This window comes from Somniosus microcephalus, chromosome 4 (assembly GCF_052327205.1).
Source record: "Somniosus microcephalus isolate GS21.2 chromosome 4, FLI_Smic_1.0, whole genome shotgun sequence".
In the NCBI taxonomy this organism is placed as follows: Eukaryota; Metazoa; Chordata; class Chondrichthyes; order Squaliformes; family Somniosidae; genus Somniosus; species Somniosus microcephalus.
The window spans coordinates 314,805,777-314,827,302 of NC_140990.1; the positions used below are offsets into that span (position 1 = coordinate 314,805,777).

Here is a 21,526-nt window from a genome sequence, read left to right on the forward strand (position 1 = left end):
ATTCAATGAGATCATGGCTGATCTGATCTTGGCCTCAACTCCACTTTCCCGCTCGCTCCCCATAACCCTCGACTCCCCTGTAGCTCAAATATTTGTCTATCTCAGCCTTGAATATATTCACTGACTCCGCCTCCACAGCTCTCTGGGGAAGAGAATTCCAAAGATTCACGACCCTCTGAGAGAAGAAATTCCTTCTCATCTCCGTCTTAAATGGACGACCCCTTATTCTGAAACTATGCCCCCTAGTTCTAGATTCCCTCACAAGGAGAAACATCCTCTCAGCATCCACCCTGTCAATCCCCCTCAGAATCTTTTATGTTTCAATGAGATCCCCTCCTCATTCTTCTAAACTCCAATGAGTATCGGCTCAACCTGCTCAACCTATCTTCATAAGACAACTCCTTCATCTCAGGAATCAATCTAGTGAACCTTCTCTGCACTGCCTCCAATGCAAGTGTATCCCTCTTTAAATAAGGGACCAAAACTGTACGCAGTACTCCAGGTGTGGTCTCACCAGCGCCCTGTACAGTTGTAACAGGACTTCCCTACTTTTACACTCCATTCCCTTTGCAATAAAGGGCAACATTCCATTTGCCTTCCTAATTACTTGCTGTACCTGCATGCTAACTTTTTGTGTTTCATGTACAAGGATCCCCAGATCCCTCTGAACTACAGCATTTTGTAGTCTCTCTCCATTTAAATAATATTTTGCTTTTTCATTCTTCCTTCCAAAGTGGATAACCTCACATTTTCCCACATTATACTCCATCAGCCAAATTTTTTCCCACTCACTTAACCTATCTATAATCCCTTTGCAGATTCTTTGTGTCCTCCTCACAACTTGCTTTCCCACCTATCTTTGTATCATCAGCAAATTTGGCTACATTACACTCGGTCCCTTCATCCAAGTCATTAATATAGATTGTAAATAGTTGAGGCCCCAGCACTGATCCCTGCGGCACCTCACTAGTTACAGTTTGCCAACCGGAAAATGACCCATTTATCCCGACTCTCTGTTTTCTGTTAGTTGGCCAATCCTCTATCCATGCTAATACATTACCCCCAGCCCCGTGAGCTCTTAGCTTGTGCAGTAACCTTTTATGTGGCACCTTATCAAATGCCTTTTGGAAATCCAAATATACTTTATCTACCCTGCTTGTTACATCCTCAAAAAACTCTAATAAATTTATTAAATACGATGTCCCTTTCAGGGAAAGGGTGGGGGAGTGGGACAAGCTGAGGTGTTCTTGCGGAGGGCTGGCACGGGCTCGATGGGCTGAATGGCCTCCTGTGCTGTAACCATTCTATGATTCTATGATAAAACCATGTTGACTCTGCCTAATTATATTATGATTTTCTAAGTGCCCGGTTACCACTTCCTTGATAATGGATTCCAACATTTTCCTGACGATTGATGTCAGGCTAACTGGCCTGTAGTTCCCCGTTTTTCCTCTCCCTCTTTTCTTGAATAGCGGGGTTACATTTGCTATATTCTAATCCACTGAGACCATTGTAGAATCTAGGGAATTTTGGAAGATCACAACCAATGCATCCACTATCTCTGCAGCCACCTCCTTTAGAACCCTAGGATGAAGGCCATCAGATCCAGGGGATTTGTCGGCTTTTAGTCCCATTAGTTTCTCAAGTACTTTTTCTGTACTGATATTAATTACTTTAAGTTCCTCGCTCTTATTAGCCCTTTGGTTCCCCACTATTTTTGGTAAACTTTTTATGTCTTCTAATGTGAAGACAAATACAAAATATTTGTTTAAAGTCTCTGCCATTTCCTTATTCCCCATTATAATTTCTCCTGTCTCAGCCTCTAAGGGACCAACACTTACTTTTGTTATTCTCTTCCTTTTTACATACTCTCAAACTCAATGTGAAATTATTATGATCACTCTTCCCCAGAGGATCCTTTATTATGAGATTACTAATTAACCCTGTCTCATTACACAATACAAGATCTAAAATAGCCTGTTCCCTGGTTGGTTCCATGAAATATTGTTCTAGGAAACTGTCTCGAATTCATTCCATGGACTCGTTCTCCAGACTACCTTTGCCAATTTGATTTGCCTAATCTATATACAGATTAAAGTCCCCCATAAATATTGCATTACCTTTGTTACAAGCTCCTATTATTTGTTGATTACTACTCTGTCCAAAGGCAGAGCTATTGTGTGGGGGTCTATAAACTATGCCCACCAGTGATTTCTGCCCCTTCTTATTTCTTATCTTTACCCTTACTGATTCTACTTCCTGATCTTCTGAGCCAAGATCCTTTCTCACTACTGTCCTTATGTCATCCTTTATTGTCAGGGCTACCCTGATCCTTTTCCGTTCTGCCTGTCTTTTCAAAATGTCAAATACCCTGGAATATTTAGTTCCGTCAAGTACCCTGGAATATTTTGTTCCCAGGGAGGAAGTGAGGGAGGGAGTGAGGGGGAGGCAGTGAGTGAGGGAGGGAGAGAGTGAGGGAGGGAGAGAGAGAGGAGTGAGGGAGTGAGGGAGCAAGAGAGGAGTGAGGGAGGGAGTGAGGGAGAGAGTGAGGGAGGGAGTGAGAGAGGAGTGAGGGAGGGAGTGAGGGAGTAAGTGAGTGAGGGAGGGAGAGAGAGAGGAGTGAGGGAGGGAGTGAGTGAGGGAGGGAGTGAGGGAGGGAGTGAGTGAGCGAGGGAGAGAGAGAGGAGTGAGGGAGTGGGGAGGGAGGGAGTGAGGGAGGGACTGAGGGAGGGAGTGAGTGAGGGAGGGAGAGAGGGAGGGAGGGAGGGAGTGAGTGAGGGAGGGAGTGAGGGGGGAGGGAGTGAGGGAGGGAGTGAGGGAGGGAGTGAGTGAGGGAGGGAGTGAGGGAGTGAGGGAGTGAGTGAGGGAGGGAATGAGTGAGGGAGGGAGTGAGGGAGGGAGTGAGTGAGGGAGGGAGAGAGAAAGGAGTGAGTGAGTGAGGGAGGGAGTGAGGGAGGGTGTGAGGGAGGGAGGGAGTGAGGGAGGGAGAGAGAGGAGTGAGGGAGGGAGTGAGGGAGGGAGTGAGGGAGCAAGAGAGGAGTGAGGGAGGGAGTGAGGGAGAGAGTGAGGGAGGGAGTGAGAGAGGAGTGAGGGAGGGAGTGAGGGAGTGAGGGAGGGAGTGAGGGAGTGAGTGAGGGAGGGAGTGAGGGAGTAAGTGAGTGAGGGAGGGAGAGAGAGGAGTGAGGGAGGGAGTGAGGGAGGGAGTGAGTGAGGGAGGGAGGGAGTGAGGGAGGGAGTGAGTGAGTGAGCGAGGGAGAGAGAGAGGAGTGAGGGAGTGGGGGAGGGAGTGAGGGAGGGAGTGAGGGAGCAAGAGAGGAGTGAGGGAGGGAGTGAGGGAGAGAGTGAGGGAGGGAGTGAGAGAGGATTGAGGGAGGGAGTGAGGGAGTGAGGGAGGGAGTGAGGGAGTGAGTGAGGGAGGGAGTGAGGGAGTGAGGGAGTAAGTGAGTGAGGGAGGGAGAGAGAGGAGTGAGGGAGTGAGGGAGGGAGTGAGTGAGGGAGTGAGGGAGGGAGTGAGTGAGGGAGTGAGGGAGGGAGTGAGGGAGGGAGTGAGTGAGCGAGGGAGAGAGCGAGGAGTGAGGGAGTGGGGGAGGGAGGGAGGGAGTGAGGGAGGGAGTGAGTGAGGGACTGAGGGAGGGAGTGAGTGAGTGAGGGAGGGAGAGAGGAGTGAGGGAGGGAGGGAGAGAGGGAGGGAGGGAGTGAGTGAGGGAGGGAGTGAGGGAGGGAGGGAGGGGGAGGGAGTGAGGGAGTGAATGAGGGAGGGAGTGAGGGAGGGAGGGAGTGAGGGAGGGAGTGAGTGAGGGAGGGAGAGAGAAAGGAGTGAGTGAGGGAGGGAGTGAGGGAGGGTGTGAGGGACGGAGGGAGTGAGGGAGGGAGTGAGTGAGTGATGGAGTGAGGGAGGGAGTGAGTGAGTGAGGGAGGGAGGGAGGGAGGGTGTGAGGGAGGGAGGGAGGGAGTGAGGGAGGGAGTGAGTGAGTGAGTGAGGGAGGGAGGGAGTGAGGGTCTCCCCTTGCTCTCATGGCTGGAAGAATCCTTCCTGAAATGACAACAAACAGGGCTTGTCTTTAATAAATCCGTAGTGGTGTCCTTAATTATCATAGAATGATACAGCACAGAAGGAGGCCATTCAGCCCATCGTTCCTGTGCCAGCTCTTTGGTAGAGCTCTCCAATTAATCTCACTCTCCCTGCTCTTTCCCCACAGACCTACAAATGTTTCCTTTTCAAGTATTTATCCAATTCTCCTTTTGCAAGTTACTACTGAATCTGCTTCCACCGCCCTTTCAGGCAGCGCGTTCCAGATCACAACAACTCGCTGAGTAAAAAAATTCTCCTCATCTTATAATTTGCCACTTACCTTAAATCTGTGTCCTCTAGTTACCGATCCTCCTGGCAGTGGAAACCAGTTTCTCCTTGTCTACTCTATCAAAATCCCTCATAATTTTCAATACATGAGGGAGAAAGGAATTGAAGGATATGGTGATGGGGTGAGATGAAGAGGGGAGGGAGGAGGCTGGTGTGGAGCATAAACACCGGCACGGACCAGTTGGGCCGAATGGCCTGTTTCAATGCTGTAAATTCTATGAACTCTGTGTAACCACCAGATCATCGACACACGTCCCACCACATCCACCACCCGCTCTCAACCCGCCTGCCACCCCACATGCGCTTCAGGAGGAAGGTCCCTCGTCCAGAGCGAAAGAAGAGAAGGAGGAAGAAAAAAAAGACGTCAGTGCCTCCATCTGATGTGACGCCCACCATCCAGGAAGTGGACGAAGAGGAGGAAGAGGGGTCGGAGACCGAGACCCAGGACAAGGAGCTTTCAGCAAATGAGGAGACGCACGACCCACCAGAGGTGAGGCTCAGTCCGGTCTGGAGGAGTCTGGATGGGTTGGGGGAGTGCGTCCCGAGCGCTGACCTCTTACCTCCAGCCTGCTGTCACACCCAAACATCAGAAACAGGGATTAAAGGTTTCCCCTGTCGCAGGTGAAGGAGGGGTGGAGTGCGTTAGAAACAGTCCTTTCACCATTGGGATGCGGACCAAATGCACCCAAACTTAATCTGCACCGGAGACACCCCGAGGGGTTCGCAGGGTTTATATATAGAATAACAGATAACCGGGAGTGAGTTACAGGCTGGAATCTAATCGAGGGGCTCGGGTGGTTTATATATAGAATAATGGATACCCGGGAGCGGGATCCAGGCTGGAATCTAATCGAGGGGTTCGGGGGTTTATATATAGAATAACGGATACCCGGGAGTGAGTAACAGGCTGGAATCTAATCGAGGGGTTTGGGTGGTTTATATATAGAAATAACAGATACCCGGGAGTAAGTTACAGGCTGGAATCTAATCGAGGGTTTCGGTGGGGTTTATATAGAAAATAATGGATACCCGGGAGTGAGTTACAGGCTGGAATCTAATCGAGGGGTTCGGGTGGTTTATATATAGAATAACAGATACCCGGGAGTGAGTTACAGACTGGAATCTAATCGAGGGGTTCGGGGGGGTTTATATATAGAATAACAGATTCCCCGGAGTGAGTTACAGGCTGGAATCTAATCGAGGGGTTCAGGTGGTTTATATATAGAATAACAGATACCCGGGAGTGAGTAACAGGCTGGAATCTAATCGAGGGGTTCGGGTGGTTTATATATAGAATAACAGATACCCCGGAGTGAGTTACAGGCTGGAATCTAATCGAGGGGTTTGGGCGGTTTATATATAGAATAACAGATATCCGGAAGTGAGTTACAGGCTGGAATCTAATCGAGGGGTTTGGGGGGTTTATATATAGAATAACAGATACCCGGAAGTGAGTTACAGGCTGGAATCTAATCGAGGGGTTTGGGCGGTTTATATATAGAATAACAGATACCCGGAAGTGAGTTACAGGCTGGAATCTAATCGAGGGCTTTGGGTGGTTTATATATAGAATAACAGATACCCGGGAGTGAGTTACAGACTGGAATCTAATCGAGGGGTTCAGGTGGGTTTATATATAGAATAACAGATACCCGGGAGTGAGTTACAGGCCTGAATCTAATTGAGGCGTTTGGGGGGGGTTTATATGTAGAATAACAGATACCCGGGAGTGAGTTACAGGCTGGAATCTAATCGAGGGGTTCAGGGGGTTTATAGAATAACAGATACCCGGGAGTGAGTTACAGGCTGGAATCTAATCGAGGGGTTTGGGGGGTTTATATATAGAATAACAGATACCCGGGAGTGAGTTACAGGCTGGAATCTAATCGAGGGGTTCGGGGGGTTTATATATAGAATAACAGATACCCAGGAGTGAGTTACAGGCTGGAATCTAATCGAAGAGTTCAGCGGGTTCATATACAGAACAACAGATACCCGGGAGTGAGTTACAGGCTGGAATCTAATCAAGGGGTTAAGGTGGTTTATATATAGAATAACAGATACACGGGAGTGAGTTACAGGCTGGAATCTAATCGAGGGGTTTGGGCGGTTTATATATAGAATAACAGATACCCGGAAGTGAGTTACAGGCTGGAATCTAATCGAGGGGTTTGGGGGGTTTATATATAGAATAACAGATACCCGGGAGTGAGTTACCGACTGGAATCTAATCGAGGGGTTTGGGGGGTTTATGTATAGAATAACAGATACCCGGAAGTGAGTTACAGGCTGGAATCTAATCGAGGGGTTTGGGTGGTTTATATATAGAATAACAGATACCCGGGAGTGATACAGGCTGGAATCTATTCGAGGGGTTTGGGGGGTTTATATATAGAATAACAGATACCCGGGAGTGAGTTACAGGCTGGAATCTAATCGAGGGTTTCGGGTGGTTTATATATAGAATAACAGATACCCGGGAGTGAGTTACAGACTGGAATCTAATCGAGGGGTTCAGGTGGGTTTATATATAGAATAACAGATACCCGGGAGTGAGTTACAGGCCTGAATCTAATTGAGGCGTTTGGGGGGGTTTATATATAGAATAACAGATACCCGGGAGTGAGTTACAGGCTGGAATCTAATCGAGGGGTTCAGGGGGTTTATAGAATAACAGATACCCTGGAGTGAGTTACAGGCTGGAATCTAATCGAGGTTTTGGGTGGTTTATATATAGAGTAACAGATACCCGGGAGTGAGTTACAGGCTGGAATCTAATCGAGGGGTTCGGGGGGTTTATATATAGAATTGTGGTTAGCACTGTTGCCTCACAGCGCCAGGGACCCGGGTTCGAATCCGGCCTCGGGCGACTGTCTGTGTGGAGTTTGCACATTCTCCCCGTGTTTGCGTGGGTTTCCTCCGGGTGCTCCGGTTTCCTCCCACAGTCCAAAGATGTGCGGGTTAGGTTGATTGGCTATGATAAATTGACCCTTAGTGTTAGGGGGATTAAATACGTGGGGTTACGGGGATAGGGTGGGATATGTGTTGGTGTAGGGGTTACGGGGGTCGGGTGGGATATGTGTCGGTGCAGGCTCGATGGGCCGAAATGGCCTCTATCTGCACTGTGGGGTTTCTGTGATTCTGTTTCTGTGAATTGTGGCAGAGCCACCAGGGGACTGTGATCCAATGTACATAATTATATTTAACAAATTATTAACTACAGAATGAATCTGTATCTTTGTTCATATTATTGCATGTACATAGCGCGGTCCCTTTAAGAATGAGACCAAACGCGATGACATCATCACGTTGATCACGTGATCCTCCAGCGGCGGGAAAACGTGATGACGTCATGACGTCAGGCTGGGGAGCCGCCCTAGCCAGTCCTCGTGGAGCCAGCAAAGAGTACAGACACTTGCCTGGATGAGTGCAGCTCCAGCAACACTCAAGAAGCTCAACACCATTCAGGATAAAGCAGCCCGCTTGATTGGCACTCCATCCGCCACCTTCAACATTCACTCCCTCCACTACCGGCGCACTGTGGCTGCAGTGTGTACCATCTACACGATGCACTGCAGCAACTCACCAAAGCTCCTTCAACAGCACCTTCCAAACCCGCGACCTCTACCACTTAGAAGGACAAGGGCAGCAGACGCATGGGAACACCACCACCTCCAAGTTCCCTCCAAGCCACACACCATCCTGACTTGGACCTGTATCGCTGTTCCTTCACTGTCGCTGGGCCAAAATCCTGGAACTCCCTTCCTAACAGCATTGTGGGTGTACCTACACCATATGGACTGCAGCGGTTCAAGAAGGCGGCTCACCACCACCTTCTCAAGGGCAATTAGGGATGGGCACTAAATGCAGGCCTAGCCAGCGACACCCACATCCCATCAATGAATAATAAAAAAAAGACCTGTAATTTAGTTCTCCTGTGTTTTCGTGTTAAACTCTGTTGAATAGTATTAAACATCGTTTGTTTGATAGACTGACTCGACCTCAGTCCTTTAGTTAGGAATCTAGCCATTCCTACAGTGGTGACCCCAAATTTTCGTGAACAATTTTCGCGGAAGAAGCGAAGCGAAACGAAACATGGAAGCGAACTCCGTGGCTTTGAAGCTCCCACAGTTTTGGGAACAACAGGCGGCCTCCTGGTTCGTAGAAGCAGAAGCACAATTCGAACTCCGAAACATCGTTGCGGATCAGACCCGTTACCTTTACGTGGTCTCCGCACTCGACAGCTCCACGGCCTCACGGATCATCAGCCTGCTCGAAAACCCCCCGGTTGACAGCAAGTATGATACTCTTAAAGCACGGTTAATACAGGTCTTTGGGCTCACGAAGGCGGAGCGTGCCCGCCGACTGCTCGCTATGCCCGGGCTTTGCGATTCCAAGCCATCTGAGTTAATGAGCCAGATGCTCACGCTCCTTGGCTCCGAACCACAATGTTTCCTCTTTCGGGAGTTATTCCTGAGTCATCTACCCGAGCAAGTTTAGGCTGCCCTCGCCAGATCGGAAGCCACAGATTGCGCAGCACTTGCTGCAGAAGCAGATACGATTTATGCGGTCACGTAGCAATCCTGCACTGCCACAAGGCACCCCTCCCCCGCAAACGCCGCCCCGATGCCTCCATCCCCCGGCTTGTGATTTTACCATGCCCGTTTTGGCGCGAAAGCCAGAGGCTGCCACCATCCCTGCAGTTTCGCGCCTAAAAAAAACCCAACATCAACACCAGCAGGAACTCCAGAAAAGGAGGACCGAGTCTGAGCGACGTTCCACGGCCGCGATGGCGATTGGAAATTCCGGGAAGCTCTTCTACATTACAGATTTCCTCTCGGGCCGGCGCTTTTTATGCGAAACTGGGGCGCAGTGTAGCATCCTTCCTGCCTCAGCACTCGATATTCAGTCTGGGAGGCACGGCCTCTCCCTCGAGGCAGCTAATGGCGGGGCCATTCGTTCCTTTGGCAAACGGCGGGTCCAGGTGTGCTTTGGCGGGCAACGGTTTCAGTGGGAGTTCATCACAGCCAAGGTTTCGCAAGCCATCCTCGGTGCGGATTTCTTATGCGCCAACAGCCTCTTGGTGGATGTAAGAAATCGTCGATTGGTTAACGCGGCCACCTTCCACTCCATCCCTTGCTTCCGCAGTTCCGCAATGTCGCACACTGTCTCCTGCACGTTGCCCTCGCCGGACGAGTTCACTTGCCTATTAGGTGAATTCCCGGAGCTGACCAAGCCCACTTTCTCCTCCTCGGCCACTAAGCATGGTGTCGAGCACCACATTACTACAACTGGCTCTCCAGTTTACGCACGAGCTCGGCGCCTGGAACCCGGCAAGCTCGCGGCTGCGAAGGCAGAGTTTGCCACGATGGAACGGCTGGGGATTATTCGCCGGTCGAATAGTCCCTGGTCCTCGCCTCTCCACATTGTCCCGAAGCCCAGCGGCGGATGGCGGCCATGCGGGGACTACCGACGCCTTAATGACGCCACTACTCCCGATCGGTACCCGATCCCGCATATTCAGGATTTCTCCGCCCATTTGGCGGGAAACTCAATCTTCTCCAAGGTCAACCTCATCCGTGGCTACCACCAAGTTCCTGTACACCCACAGGACGTCCAGAAAACTGCAGTCATCACTCCCTTTGGACTGTTCGAGTTTCTACGGATGCCATTTGGGCTCAAGAACGCTGCACAGGCTTTTCAGCGACTAATGGACTCGGTCCTGCGGGATCTTAAGTTTTTATTTGTCTACCTCGACGACATCCTGATAGCCAGCTCTACCAAAGAGGAACACGTCTCCCATCTACGCACCCTCTTTCGGCGCCTCAGCCAACATGGCCTCATAATCAACCCGGCCAAGTGTCAGTTCGGCCTACAGCAGATTGACTTCTTGGGCCACCGTATTACTTCGGAGGGCGCAATTCCGCTGCAATCAAAGGTCGAAGCAATTACGGCATTCCCAAGGCCGCAGTCCACCAAGGCTCTTCAAGAATTCCTGGGCATGGTAAATTTCTACCACCGCTTTGTACCGAAGGCAGCACGACTCATGCAGCCCCTCTACGAGGCCCTCAAAGGCAAGGCCGGAAAGGATACAATAGCCTGGACGGTCGAAATGGACAACGCTTTCGACAACACAAAAACCGCTCTAGCCAATGCAACTATGTTGGTGCACCCTCTGCCAGGTGCCACCATCGCCCTTACCACTGACGCTTCCGACTATGGCATAGGCGCCGTACAGGAACAGTGGGTCAACGGGACGTGGCAACCACTGGCGTTTTTCAGCCGCCAACTCCGGCGCAATGAACGCAAATACAGCACTTTCGACCGGGAGTTGCTGGCGCTGTTCCTGGCTATCCGCCATTTCTGTTTTTTGTTAGAAGGACGTCCCTTCACTGCGATTGTAGATCACAAACCACTGACCTTCGCCATGGCCAAGACCGCTGAACTGTAGTTGGCTCGACAGCAGCGACAGCTAACTTTCATTTCAGAATTCACGACAGACATCCAACACGTAGCTGGCAAGGACAACTTGGTAGCTGATTGCCTTTCTCACGCGACCGTACGGGCGGTCCAGCTGGGCATCAATTATGCCCTCATGGCCACTGATCAGGCATCCGACCCTGAAACACAGACGTATCGTACCGACACCTCTAGCCTCCAACCGGCCGATGTGCAATTGCACGCAGCAGGCACCTCGTTACTCTGCGATGTCTCCATGGGAGATCCCCGCCCAATCGTTCCAGTGGCGTGGCGCCGCAAAGTTTTTGACGCCATACATGGGCTTTCCCATCCTGGCGTGAAGGCATCTCAAAAATTAATGTCGGCTAAGTTCGTCTGGAGAGGAATGCGTAAGGATATCCGCGACTGGGCTAACACCTGCGTCGTCTGTCAAAAGTCTAAGGTGCCACGTCACGTCAAGGCCCCATTGGCCACGTTCGCAGTACCAGAACGTCGATTCAACCATGTCAACGTGGACCTCGTCGGGCCGCTTCCACCGTCACAGGGGTTCACACACATCCTCACCATGGTCGATCGTACTACTAGATGGCCAGAGGCAGTTCCTTTGGCGTCTACTACGTCCGCTGATGTCGCCAGAGCATTCCTCTCCTCGTGGGTCGCACGTTTCGGCGTTCCGGCGGACATTTCTTCAGACCGCGGTCCACAGTTCTCTTCCGAGCTCTGGAACGCTGTGGCCCAGGGTCTCGGCACCAAGCTTTACCGCACCACGGCCTATCACCCGCAGGCAAACGGTTTGTGTGAACATTTCCACAGATCGTTAAAGGCATCGCTGAGGGCCAGCCTCCAAGGCGCCGAATGGGTGGATAAGCTTCCGTGGGTCATGTTGGGTCTTCCCACGGCACCCAAAGAGGACCTGCAATCATCCGCCACGGAGCTCGTGTACGGCCAGCCACTCCGCGTACCGGGAGATTTCCTGCCGCTTCCAACTGAACCGTGGTCCGCAGCCGACCAACTCAGCAACCACCGGGAAACAGCCAAGGCTTTTGCGCCTATCCCAACTTCGCATCACAGCCTTCCATCTTCACACGTATCAGCGGAGCTAAAGAATGCTGAATTTGTATTCATTCGGTATGATGCCCATAGGGAGCCGCTCAAGGCCCCTTACACAGGCCCTTTCCGCGTACTGGAGACAGGCGACAAGAGTTTCTCGTAGACATCGGTGGTAAACCCGACCACATATCCATTGACCGTCTCAAACCGGCACACCTGGACATCGACCGGCCAGTAGAGACCGCACAGCCACCACGACGTGGTCGACCTCCCGCTGCATCCACGCCAGACCCAAGGCTTCCATCCGCCAGCCCGCCCGCTGTTCATCAACGTCCACTCCAAGAATACAGGAGTCGCTCTGACAGGCTTGTCAGACCTCCTAGTCGATTGACTTTTACTGTTAAAGACAATTCTGGGGGGGTGCATGTGGCAGAGCCACCAGGGGACTCTGATCTAATGTACATAATTATCTTTAACACATTATTAGCTACAGAATGAATCTGTATCTTTGTTCATATTATTGCATGTACATAGCGCGGTCCCTTTAAGAATGAGACCAAACGCGATGACGTCATCACGTTGATCACGTGGTCCTCCAGCGGCGGGAAAATGTGATGACGTCATGATGTCAGGCTGGGGAGCCGCCCTAGCCAGTCCTCGTGGAGCCAGCAAAGAGTACAGACCTGTAATTTAGTTCTCCTGTGTTTTCGTGTTAAACTCTGTTGAATAGTATTAAACATTGTTTTTTTGATAGACTGACTCGACCTCAGTCCATTTTGCCAATTCCCTTAAATCTGTGTCCTCTGGTTACCGACCCTCCTGCCACTGGAAACAGTTTCTCCTAATTTACTCCATTAAAATCCTTCATGATTTTGAACACCTCTATTAAACCTCCCCTTAACCTTCTTGGCCCTAAGGAGAACAACCCCAGCTTCTCCCGAGTCTCTCATCCCTATTGAAATATCGAATAAACAGAGAGAAGGGATTGTGGTGGAGAGAGAGGTTGAAGGGTGAGGTGTGAGGAAGCTCCAGGCTGGGGGAGGGATAGTTCTGGGCCTAACTGAGCCATATCTTTGGTGAGCAGCGTCTGTTTGAAGCTGTGGCTGCTATTTTCTCTTTCTCTTTTCGCAGTTCCGTCTTGCTTCACCTGAATCGGCTGAGTCTCTTGTGGTCGAGCAGCAGCACCTTGACCCCGCCCACCAGCCACTGGAACCTTATTCAGGACAGACGGAGAGGTGAGAGACAGTCCCAACCGCAAGCCTTTCAGTGAACGCTGCAGGAACGAGTTCACTCATCTCAGCCTGGGGCATCGGTGAGGATTGCGCCCCCCCTCCCCCTCCCCTCACCCGCCATCCCAGCTTCGCCCCGGGGAAAGTAAATATCAGCCCCGGGATCCCTGCTCCTGACCACTGCCGCAGAGGACACGTGTAGAGGTGGCAAGAGATCAGGACCGGCCTCGAATGTCCTGCTAGCAGTCACTTAATTTGCGGGGCTGTGGGGCAAGAGCGGGGGGAGTGGGACTAACTGGATTGCTCTTCGAAAGAGCCAGTGCAGGCTCGATGGGCCGAATGGCCGCCTTCTGTGTGTACTATTCTTTGATTCTATTTATTCAATTCCCTTTTGAAAGTTATTATTGAATCTGCTTCCACCTTCCAGGCAGCGCGTTCCATATCATCATAACTCACTGCATAAAATATTCTCCTCGTCACTGTTATTTTAAAACCTCATATTAAACCTGCTCTTACAGTTCAAAGTCTCACATTAGAGAGCACGTCTTCTTGTAGTACCCTGGCTGCGAGTGGAGGGGGCGGGGGGAGGGGGAGGGGGTACTGGGGAGGGGGGGGAGGGGACGGGGAGGGGAGGGGGAGGGAGGTGGGGGATGGGGAGGGGAGGGGGAGGGAGGAAAGGGGGCGAAGGAGGGGGTGGGGGGTGGGTGGGAGGAGCAGGGGGAAGGGGGAACAGGGGCGGGGGAGAGGGGGAGGGGGTACTGGGGAGGGGGGGAGGGGAGGGGGAGGGGGGAGGGAGGAATGGGAATGAAGGAGGGGGGGTGGGGGAAAGGGAACGAAGGAGGGGGCGGGGGAGGGGGTGGGGGAAAGGGAACGAATGAGGGGGAGGGGGGACTGGGGATGGGGGACGGGGGAGGGGGGGAGGGCAGAGAGGGGGAGGGGGGAGGGGGAGGGGGGTACCAGGGCAGGGGGGGAGGGGACGGGGAGGGGGGAGGGGGAGGGGGCACTAAGGCAGGGGGGAGGGGGTCGGGGGAGGGGACAGGGGAGGGGGGACGGTGAGGGAGGGGGACGGGGGCGGGGGGAGGGCAGAGGGGGGACGGGGGAGGCGGGAGGGGGAGGGGGACGGGCAGGTGCCGTTGTGCCAATGTCCAGCACAGCGCCACCATGCCGCAGAAGGCAGGGCACTACCGAGACTGAACACACTCTCACTCACCCAAAGACCCTGCCCCCTCCAGGATCATTGCTCATCCAACACCGTAACACCAGCCTTACCGTTGATATTGTCCAATTCGTTGTTGCGCAGGAGCAGGGTGACCAGCTGGACTGTGGAGGAGGAGCTGAAGACAGGCATTTTCTCCACAGCCAGCACAGGCATCTTGGGCCGAATGGCCTCCTACTGTGCTGTATCATTCTATGATTCTGTGAGACTGTCATGAGGAGGTGCCACTGGGAATCCTCATTCCCATTTACCCCAAGGAGGGGTGACACTGGGAATCCTCACTCCCATTTACCCCAGGAGGGGTGACACTGGGAATCCACACTCCCATTTACCCCGGGGGTGACACTGGGAATCCACACTCCCATTTACCCCAGGGATGACACTGGGAATCCTCACTCCTATTTACCCCGGGGGTGACACTGGGAATCCACACTCCCATTTACCCCAGGGATGACACTGGGAATCCTCACTCCCATTTACCCCTGGGGGTGACACTGGGAATCCCCACTCCCATTTACCCCCAGGGTGACACTGGGAATCCCCACTCCCATTTACCTCAGGGAGGGGTGACACTGGGAATCCTCACTCCCATTTACCCCAGGGAGGGGTGACACTGGGAATCCTCACTCCCATTTACCCCCGGGGGTGACACTGGGAATCCTCACTCCCATTTACCCCTGGGGGTGACACTGGGAATCCCCACTCCCATTTACCCCCAGGGTGACACTGGGAATCCCCACTCCCATTTACCGCAGGGTGGGCGTGACACTGGGAATCCTCACTCCCATTTACCCTGGGGAGGGGGTGATACTGGGAATCCCCACTCCCATTTACCCCCAGGGTGACACTGGGAATCCCCACTCCCATTTACCCCCAGGGTGACACTGGGAATCCCCACTCCCATTTACCCCCGGGGGTGACACTAGGAATCCCCACTCCCATTTACCCTGGGGAGGGGGTGACACTAGGAATCCCCACTCCCATTTACCCCGGGGGTGACACTGGGAATCCTCACTCCCATTTATCCCTGGGAGGGGTGACACTGGGAATCCTCACTCCCATTTACCCCAGGGAGTGGGTGACACTGTGAACCCTCACTCCCATTTACCCCGGGGAGGGGCAAAACTGGGAATCCTCACTCCCATTTACACCAGGGATGACACTGGGAATCCTCACTCCCATTTACCCCGGGGAGGGGTGACACTGTGAATCCTCACTCCCATTTACCCCAGGGATGGGGTGACACTGTGAATCCCCACTCCCATTTACCCCGGGGTGACACTGGGAATCCTCACTCCCATTTACCCCCGGGGGTGACACTGGGAATCCTCACTCCCATTTACCCCGGGGGTGACACTGGGAATCCTCACTCCCATTTACCCCGGGGGTGACACTGGGAATCCCCACTCTCATTTACTCCCGGGGGTGACACTGGGAATCCTCACTCCCATTTACCCTGGGGAGGGGGTGACACTGGAAATCCTCACTCCCATTTACCCCGGGGAGGGGCAAAACTGGGAATCCTCACTCCCATTTACACCAAGGATGACACTGGGAATCCTCACTCCCATTTACCCCGGGGAGGGGTGACACTGTGAATCCTCACTCCCATTTACCCCAGGGATGGGGTGACACTGTGAATCCCCACTCCCATTTACCCCGGGGTGACACTGGGAATCCCCACTCCCATTTACCCCTGGGGGTGACACTGGGAATCCCCACTCCCATTTACCCCCAGGGTGACACTGGGAATCCCCACTCCCATTTACCGCAGGGTGGGCGTGACACTGGGAATCCTCACTCCCATTTACCCTGGGGAGGGGGTGATACTGGGAATCCCCACTCCCATTTACCCCCAGGGTGACACTGGGAATCCCCACTCCCATTTACCCCCAGGGTGACACTGGGAATCCCCACTCCCATTTACCCCCGGGGGTGACACTAGGAATCCCCACTCCCATTTACCCTGGGGAGGGGGTGACACTAGGAATCCCCACTCCCATTTACCCCGGGGGTGACACTGGGAATCCTCACTCCCATTTATCCCTGGGAGGGGTGACACTGGGAATCCTCACTCCCATTTACCCCAGGGAGTGGGTGACACTGTGAACCCTCACTCCCATTTACCCCGGGGAGGGGCAAAACTGGGAATCCTCACTCCCATTTACACCAGGGATGACACTGGGAATCCTCACTCCCATTTACCCCGGGGAGGGGTGACACTGTGAATCCTCACTCCCATTTACCCCAGGGATGGGGTGACACTGTGAATCCCCACTCCCATTTACCCCGGGGTGACACTGGGAATCCCCACTCCCATTTACCCCGGGGTGACACTGGGAATCCTCACTCCCATTTACCCCGGGGGTGATACTGGGAATCCCCACTCTCATTTACTCCCGGGGGTGACACTGGGAATCCTCACTCCCATTTACCCTGGGGAGGGGGTGACACTGGGAATCCTCACTCCCATTTACCCTGGGGAGGGGGTGACACTGGGAATCCCCACTCCCATTTACCCCGGGGGTGACACTGGGAATCCTCACTCCCATTTACCCCGGGGGTGACACTGGGAATCCTCACTCCCATTTACCCCGGCGGTGACACTGGGAATCCTCATTCCCATTTACCCCCGGGGGTGACACTGGGAATCCTCACTCCCATTTACCCCGGGAGTGACACTGGGAATCCTCACTCCCATTTACCCCCGGGAGGGGGTGACACTGGGATTCCCCACTCCCATTTACCCCAGGAGTGACACTGGGAATCCTCACTCCCATTTACCCCGGGGGTGACACTGGGAATCCTCACTCCCATTTACCCCCGGGGGTGACACTGGGAATCCCTACTCCCATTTACCCCGGGAGTGACACTGGGAATCCTCACTCCCATTTACCCCAGGGAGGGGGGTGACACTGGGAATCCTCACTCCCATTTACCCCCGGGAGGGGGTGACACTGGGAATCCCCACTCCCATTTACCCCCGGGAGGGGGTGACACTGGGAATCCCCACTCCCATTTACCCCCGGGGATGACACTGGGAATCCTCACTCCCATTTACCCCAGGGGTGACAGTGGGATTCCTCACTCCCATTTACCCCCTGGGGGTGACACTACGAATCCTCACTCCCATTTACCCCCGGGAGGGGGTGACACTGGGAATCCTCACTCCCATTTACCCTGGGGAGGGGTGACACTGGGAATCCTCACTCCCATTTACCCCAGGGAGGGGGTGACACTGGGAATCCCCACTCCCATTTACCCCTAGGGATGACACTGGGAATGCCCACTCCCATTTACCCCAGGGAGGGGGTGACACTGGGAATCCTCACTCCCATTTACCCCGGAGAGGGGTGACACCGAGATTCGCCACCCCTCACTGCTGTAAGATTTTGTATCACTGGTCACACACAGATTACCCAAAGGGCCTTAGGAGTTGTAAGGCTTTTTATTAAAGAGCTAGTTTAATCATAACCAGATATTACATGTGGTTAAGCTGAGTATAATAGACACACAGCCCGTGACAGTAGAGAGCGATCTACGACCCCCGAAGCGGAATGCCATGACCGGATGGACGGTTAGATGCCGGATGAGACAGCGTGGCGGTCTCGGGTCAGCGGATCTCTGCATCCCACAGCAGCAGTCACTTCTGTTAGTTTGTCCCTCGAGCTGTTGGAGGTGTTAGGCCTTCAGCCAGCATCGATTCACCTCAGAGGCTAAACTTGATCAAGGTGTTAGGCATAAGCCCCCATTGATTACCACCTCGAGGAAGCCATCGCCCTTGGCTGGCTGACTATTGCCTTCTCGGTTCCCTATTTTATACATTATTCCGGTGGGCTGGTGATCACCTGGTATCAATCATTTGTTCCCCATCTATAATCCAATTGTGAAGCGGGAGGGCATCCCTCACCGTCCCTTCCTGCATGGCTGACAAGGCCTTCCCCTTATCTTTCTGAGGAACGTCTTGTTATGTTTCTTTAAGGACGTTTTATGACTTTCTGGCTCCGTATTGTCTAACTATCATGCTACCACACTGTGTTGTCTTGCATTCTTCGACTCCCTTATCACTCCCATGCCCTGGCCTCGGCCATTTGTCTTTTTGTGCTTGTTACCTGACCTCGCTGACATTCCCGATATCCCTTCCCGTCCGCGTCTCTTCAGCTTGTTAGTCAGTCTCTGTTCTAAGAATTAAATCCCCATTTTTGAATCAAACAGCTACTTCTTACACTGCTCACTCCATTAACCCACCCGTGTTGTCGTTAGCGTTCCCGTTCCGTCAGACTGATGCCTGAAGCTCAGCGTAAGCTCGAGAAACAGCACCTCATCTTCCGATTAGGCACTTTATAGCCTTCCAGACTCAATATCGAGTTCAACAATTTCAGATCATGACTGATGTAAGAAAACTACTAGGCACTTGGTCAGAGTATTAAACAAGGCTTTAATCGACTGTTTCACAACATGGAGGTCCAGTTGTCCTTCACTAGTTCCTGTTTACAAAATGTCCTGAGCAAGCTGGGCCCGTGCCCGAGTATTTATACTCTCCCTGGACAGCGCCACCAGCAGGCCACCCAGTATTATTTCATAAGTCATTTCTACATGAATGGCAAGATTCATGTCAATAACCTCGGCCCCTATCATATTTTTATCTATTTTTTATCCACACCTTTGGTTTGTGCCTTTTCCTTTTTTCTCTCTCTCTCCCACACGGCAGCTGTCTCTCACTCTGCCAGCGCATTTCACACTTCATCTAGAGCCATCCTTTGTTTCTTAACCTGTCCTATTACCATCTCATCTCGCCTTGAATATCTCTTAATGTCTCTTCACCTCGCACAGACCTGCCCTTTTGTTCTTTCATCCCCTCCCCCATTTCCCAGCCCCCAAACTTGCTTTTTCATCCATTTCATTTCCTGCTTTTTTCTCAGTTCTGAAGAAGGGTTTCGACCTGAAACGTTAACTCTGTTTCTCTCTCCACGGATGTTGCCCTGGCCTGCTGAGTTTTTCCAGCTTTTTCTGTTGTTATGCCTGAAATAAAATGTTAGTTTTAATTTTTTATTTTTTTATTTCCCCCCCCCCACTTCTTCAGCTGGCCGAGACCGCCCCAGGATTCCCCGGAGTTCTCCCTGAGGAAGCGTGACAAGCGGAAGGCCCTGGCGAGTGGCCCGCGGGCGAGCTACGACCTGCGGGAGCGGGTCTGCATCGGCAGCATGACGGCGCTGGGAGCCGCGGTGTACCGGGAAGTGCCAACGGATGATGCCGAGGCACAGACGCTCGCCAGTGTTGACCTGGACTACATGAAAAGTAAGAAACCGTCGGTACCAACGGTACCCCCCTCCCCCCACACAAGGTGTGCGGCCGCGCACCAATCGGACGGTCCCGCACGGGCCGCTCACCGGCTGCTGCCGCCAGGAGAGATACTGCGCAGGCGCGGCCGCGCACCGAAGAAAAGTTAGAGGGAACATTGGTCGGTACCGTAATATACAGGAAACTCTCGTTTAAGCGGCACCTAAATATGAGACGTTAAACTGAGGCCCCGTCTGCTCTCTCAGGTGGACGTAAAAGATCCCAAGGCACTATTGGAAGAAGAGCAGGGGAGTTCTCCCCAGTGTCCTGGCCAATATTTATCCCTCAATCAACATCATTAAAGCAGATTATCTGGTCATTATCACATTGCTGTTTGTGGGAGCTTGCTGTGCGCAAATTGGCTGCCGTGTTTCCCACATTACAACAGTGACTCCACTTCAAAAAGTACTTCATTGGCTGTAAAGTGCTTTGGGATGTCTGGTGGCCGTGAAAGGCGCTATCTAAATGCAGGACTTCCTTGCATCAGAGCGTCTCAGCGAGCACGGAGTTAGGATTGCACAACGAGCAGGATGGAGAAATGGGAAAGGTAAGGTCAGAAAGTGAAGGCATAAACAAGAGACAGAGAAAAGGTTTTAGGAGGCATTTTTATGATTTGTTTTATTCATTCACGGGATGTGGGCGTCGCTGGCAAGGCCAGCATTTATTGCCCATCCCTAACTGCCCTTGAGAAGGTGGTGGTGAGCCGCCGCCTTGAACTGCTACACTCCGTGTGGTGAAGGTACTCCCACAGTGCTGTTAGGGAGGGAGTTCCAGGATTTTGACCCAGCGACGATGAAGGAACGGCGATATACTTCCAAGTCAGGATAGTGTGTGACTAGGAGGGGAACTTGGAGGTGGTGGTGTTCCCATGCGCCTGCTGCCCTTGTCCTTCTAGGTGGAAGAAGTTGCGGGTTTGGGAGGTGCTGCCGAAGAAGCCTTGGCGAGTTGCTGCAGTGCATCTTGTAGATGGTATACACTGCAGCCACGGTGCGCCAGTGGTGGAGGGAGTGAATGTTTAAGGTGGTAGAGGGGTTGCCAATCAAGCAGGCTGCTTTGTCCTGAATGGTGTCGAGCTTCTTGAGTGTTGTTGGAGCTGCACTGATCCATAAAGCTGGTTACCAAAGGGTTAGCAATTGAGAGTGCCAAATTGCTCTCCCTCGATGAAGAGACAGGGTATTGGATTGAATTCTGACATCATGGAAATGGACTGATAGCCCCCGAGGGCAACAATGTACCAAACCAGTTTTATCTGAACGGCATCGAGGAATCACCTCCCATATCCGCGTCCGTTTGTTCGATAATAATGTCATCAGGTTCGGACGCACTGCTGTGAAACCGGTTGCAAATCGTGCAGGACCGAAACTCGTTAAGTGCAATCTAACTCATTCCCTCGGTGCGCTGCCACTTTCACTACTGATGCCCGTGCTGTGACCGCCTTGAGATTGACAATGATGGTCATGGAGGAGATTGACGAGGACGGGAACGCTGGCGCTGGTGCTTTCGAACCCATCGGGAATGAAGACATTGGAGAATTCGCCCTTGATTTCGAGGATTATGACCTGTGGGAGTCCATTAACAGCTGTCCTCACAACAACGGAGAGGCGCCTTGTAAGTAGCAAGACAGCAAGCTACGCTAATCAATAATGCTCACATATGTAAAGCTTTTTTTATGACCTCTTTCGGAAATGCCTCAAAGTGCTTCACGTACAATGTATTAATTTAGAGTTCGGTGACTGTTGTTACATCGACAGTTTGTGCACATCTAAATCCCAAAAAGCAGAGTTAAGTGACCACTTAATCTTTGTTTTTGGTACTGTTGGTTGAGGGAGGAATGTTGGCTGGGTTCTGTGGTCAAGACTCATGGAGTGGGGG

General features: G+C 52.5%; 1 protein-coding gene across 1 annotated transcript in view; it reads left to right on the top strand.

The window, feature by feature from the left end:
- Positions 1-21,526, top strand: part of LOC147120620 (anion exchange protein 3-like) — a 199,509-nt gene that overhangs the window by 39,690 nt on the left and 138,293 nt on the right. Inside the window, exons 3-5 of the mRNA XM_085984239.1 lie at positions 4,600-4,850; positions 13,001-13,104; positions 19,398-19,612. Of these exons, the coding sequence (XP_085840365.1) occupies positions 4,600-4,850; positions 13,001-13,104; positions 19,398-19,612 (570 nt within the window). The remainder of the gene's footprint in view (positions 1-4,599; positions 4,851-13,000; positions 13,105-19,397; positions 19,613-21,526) is intronic.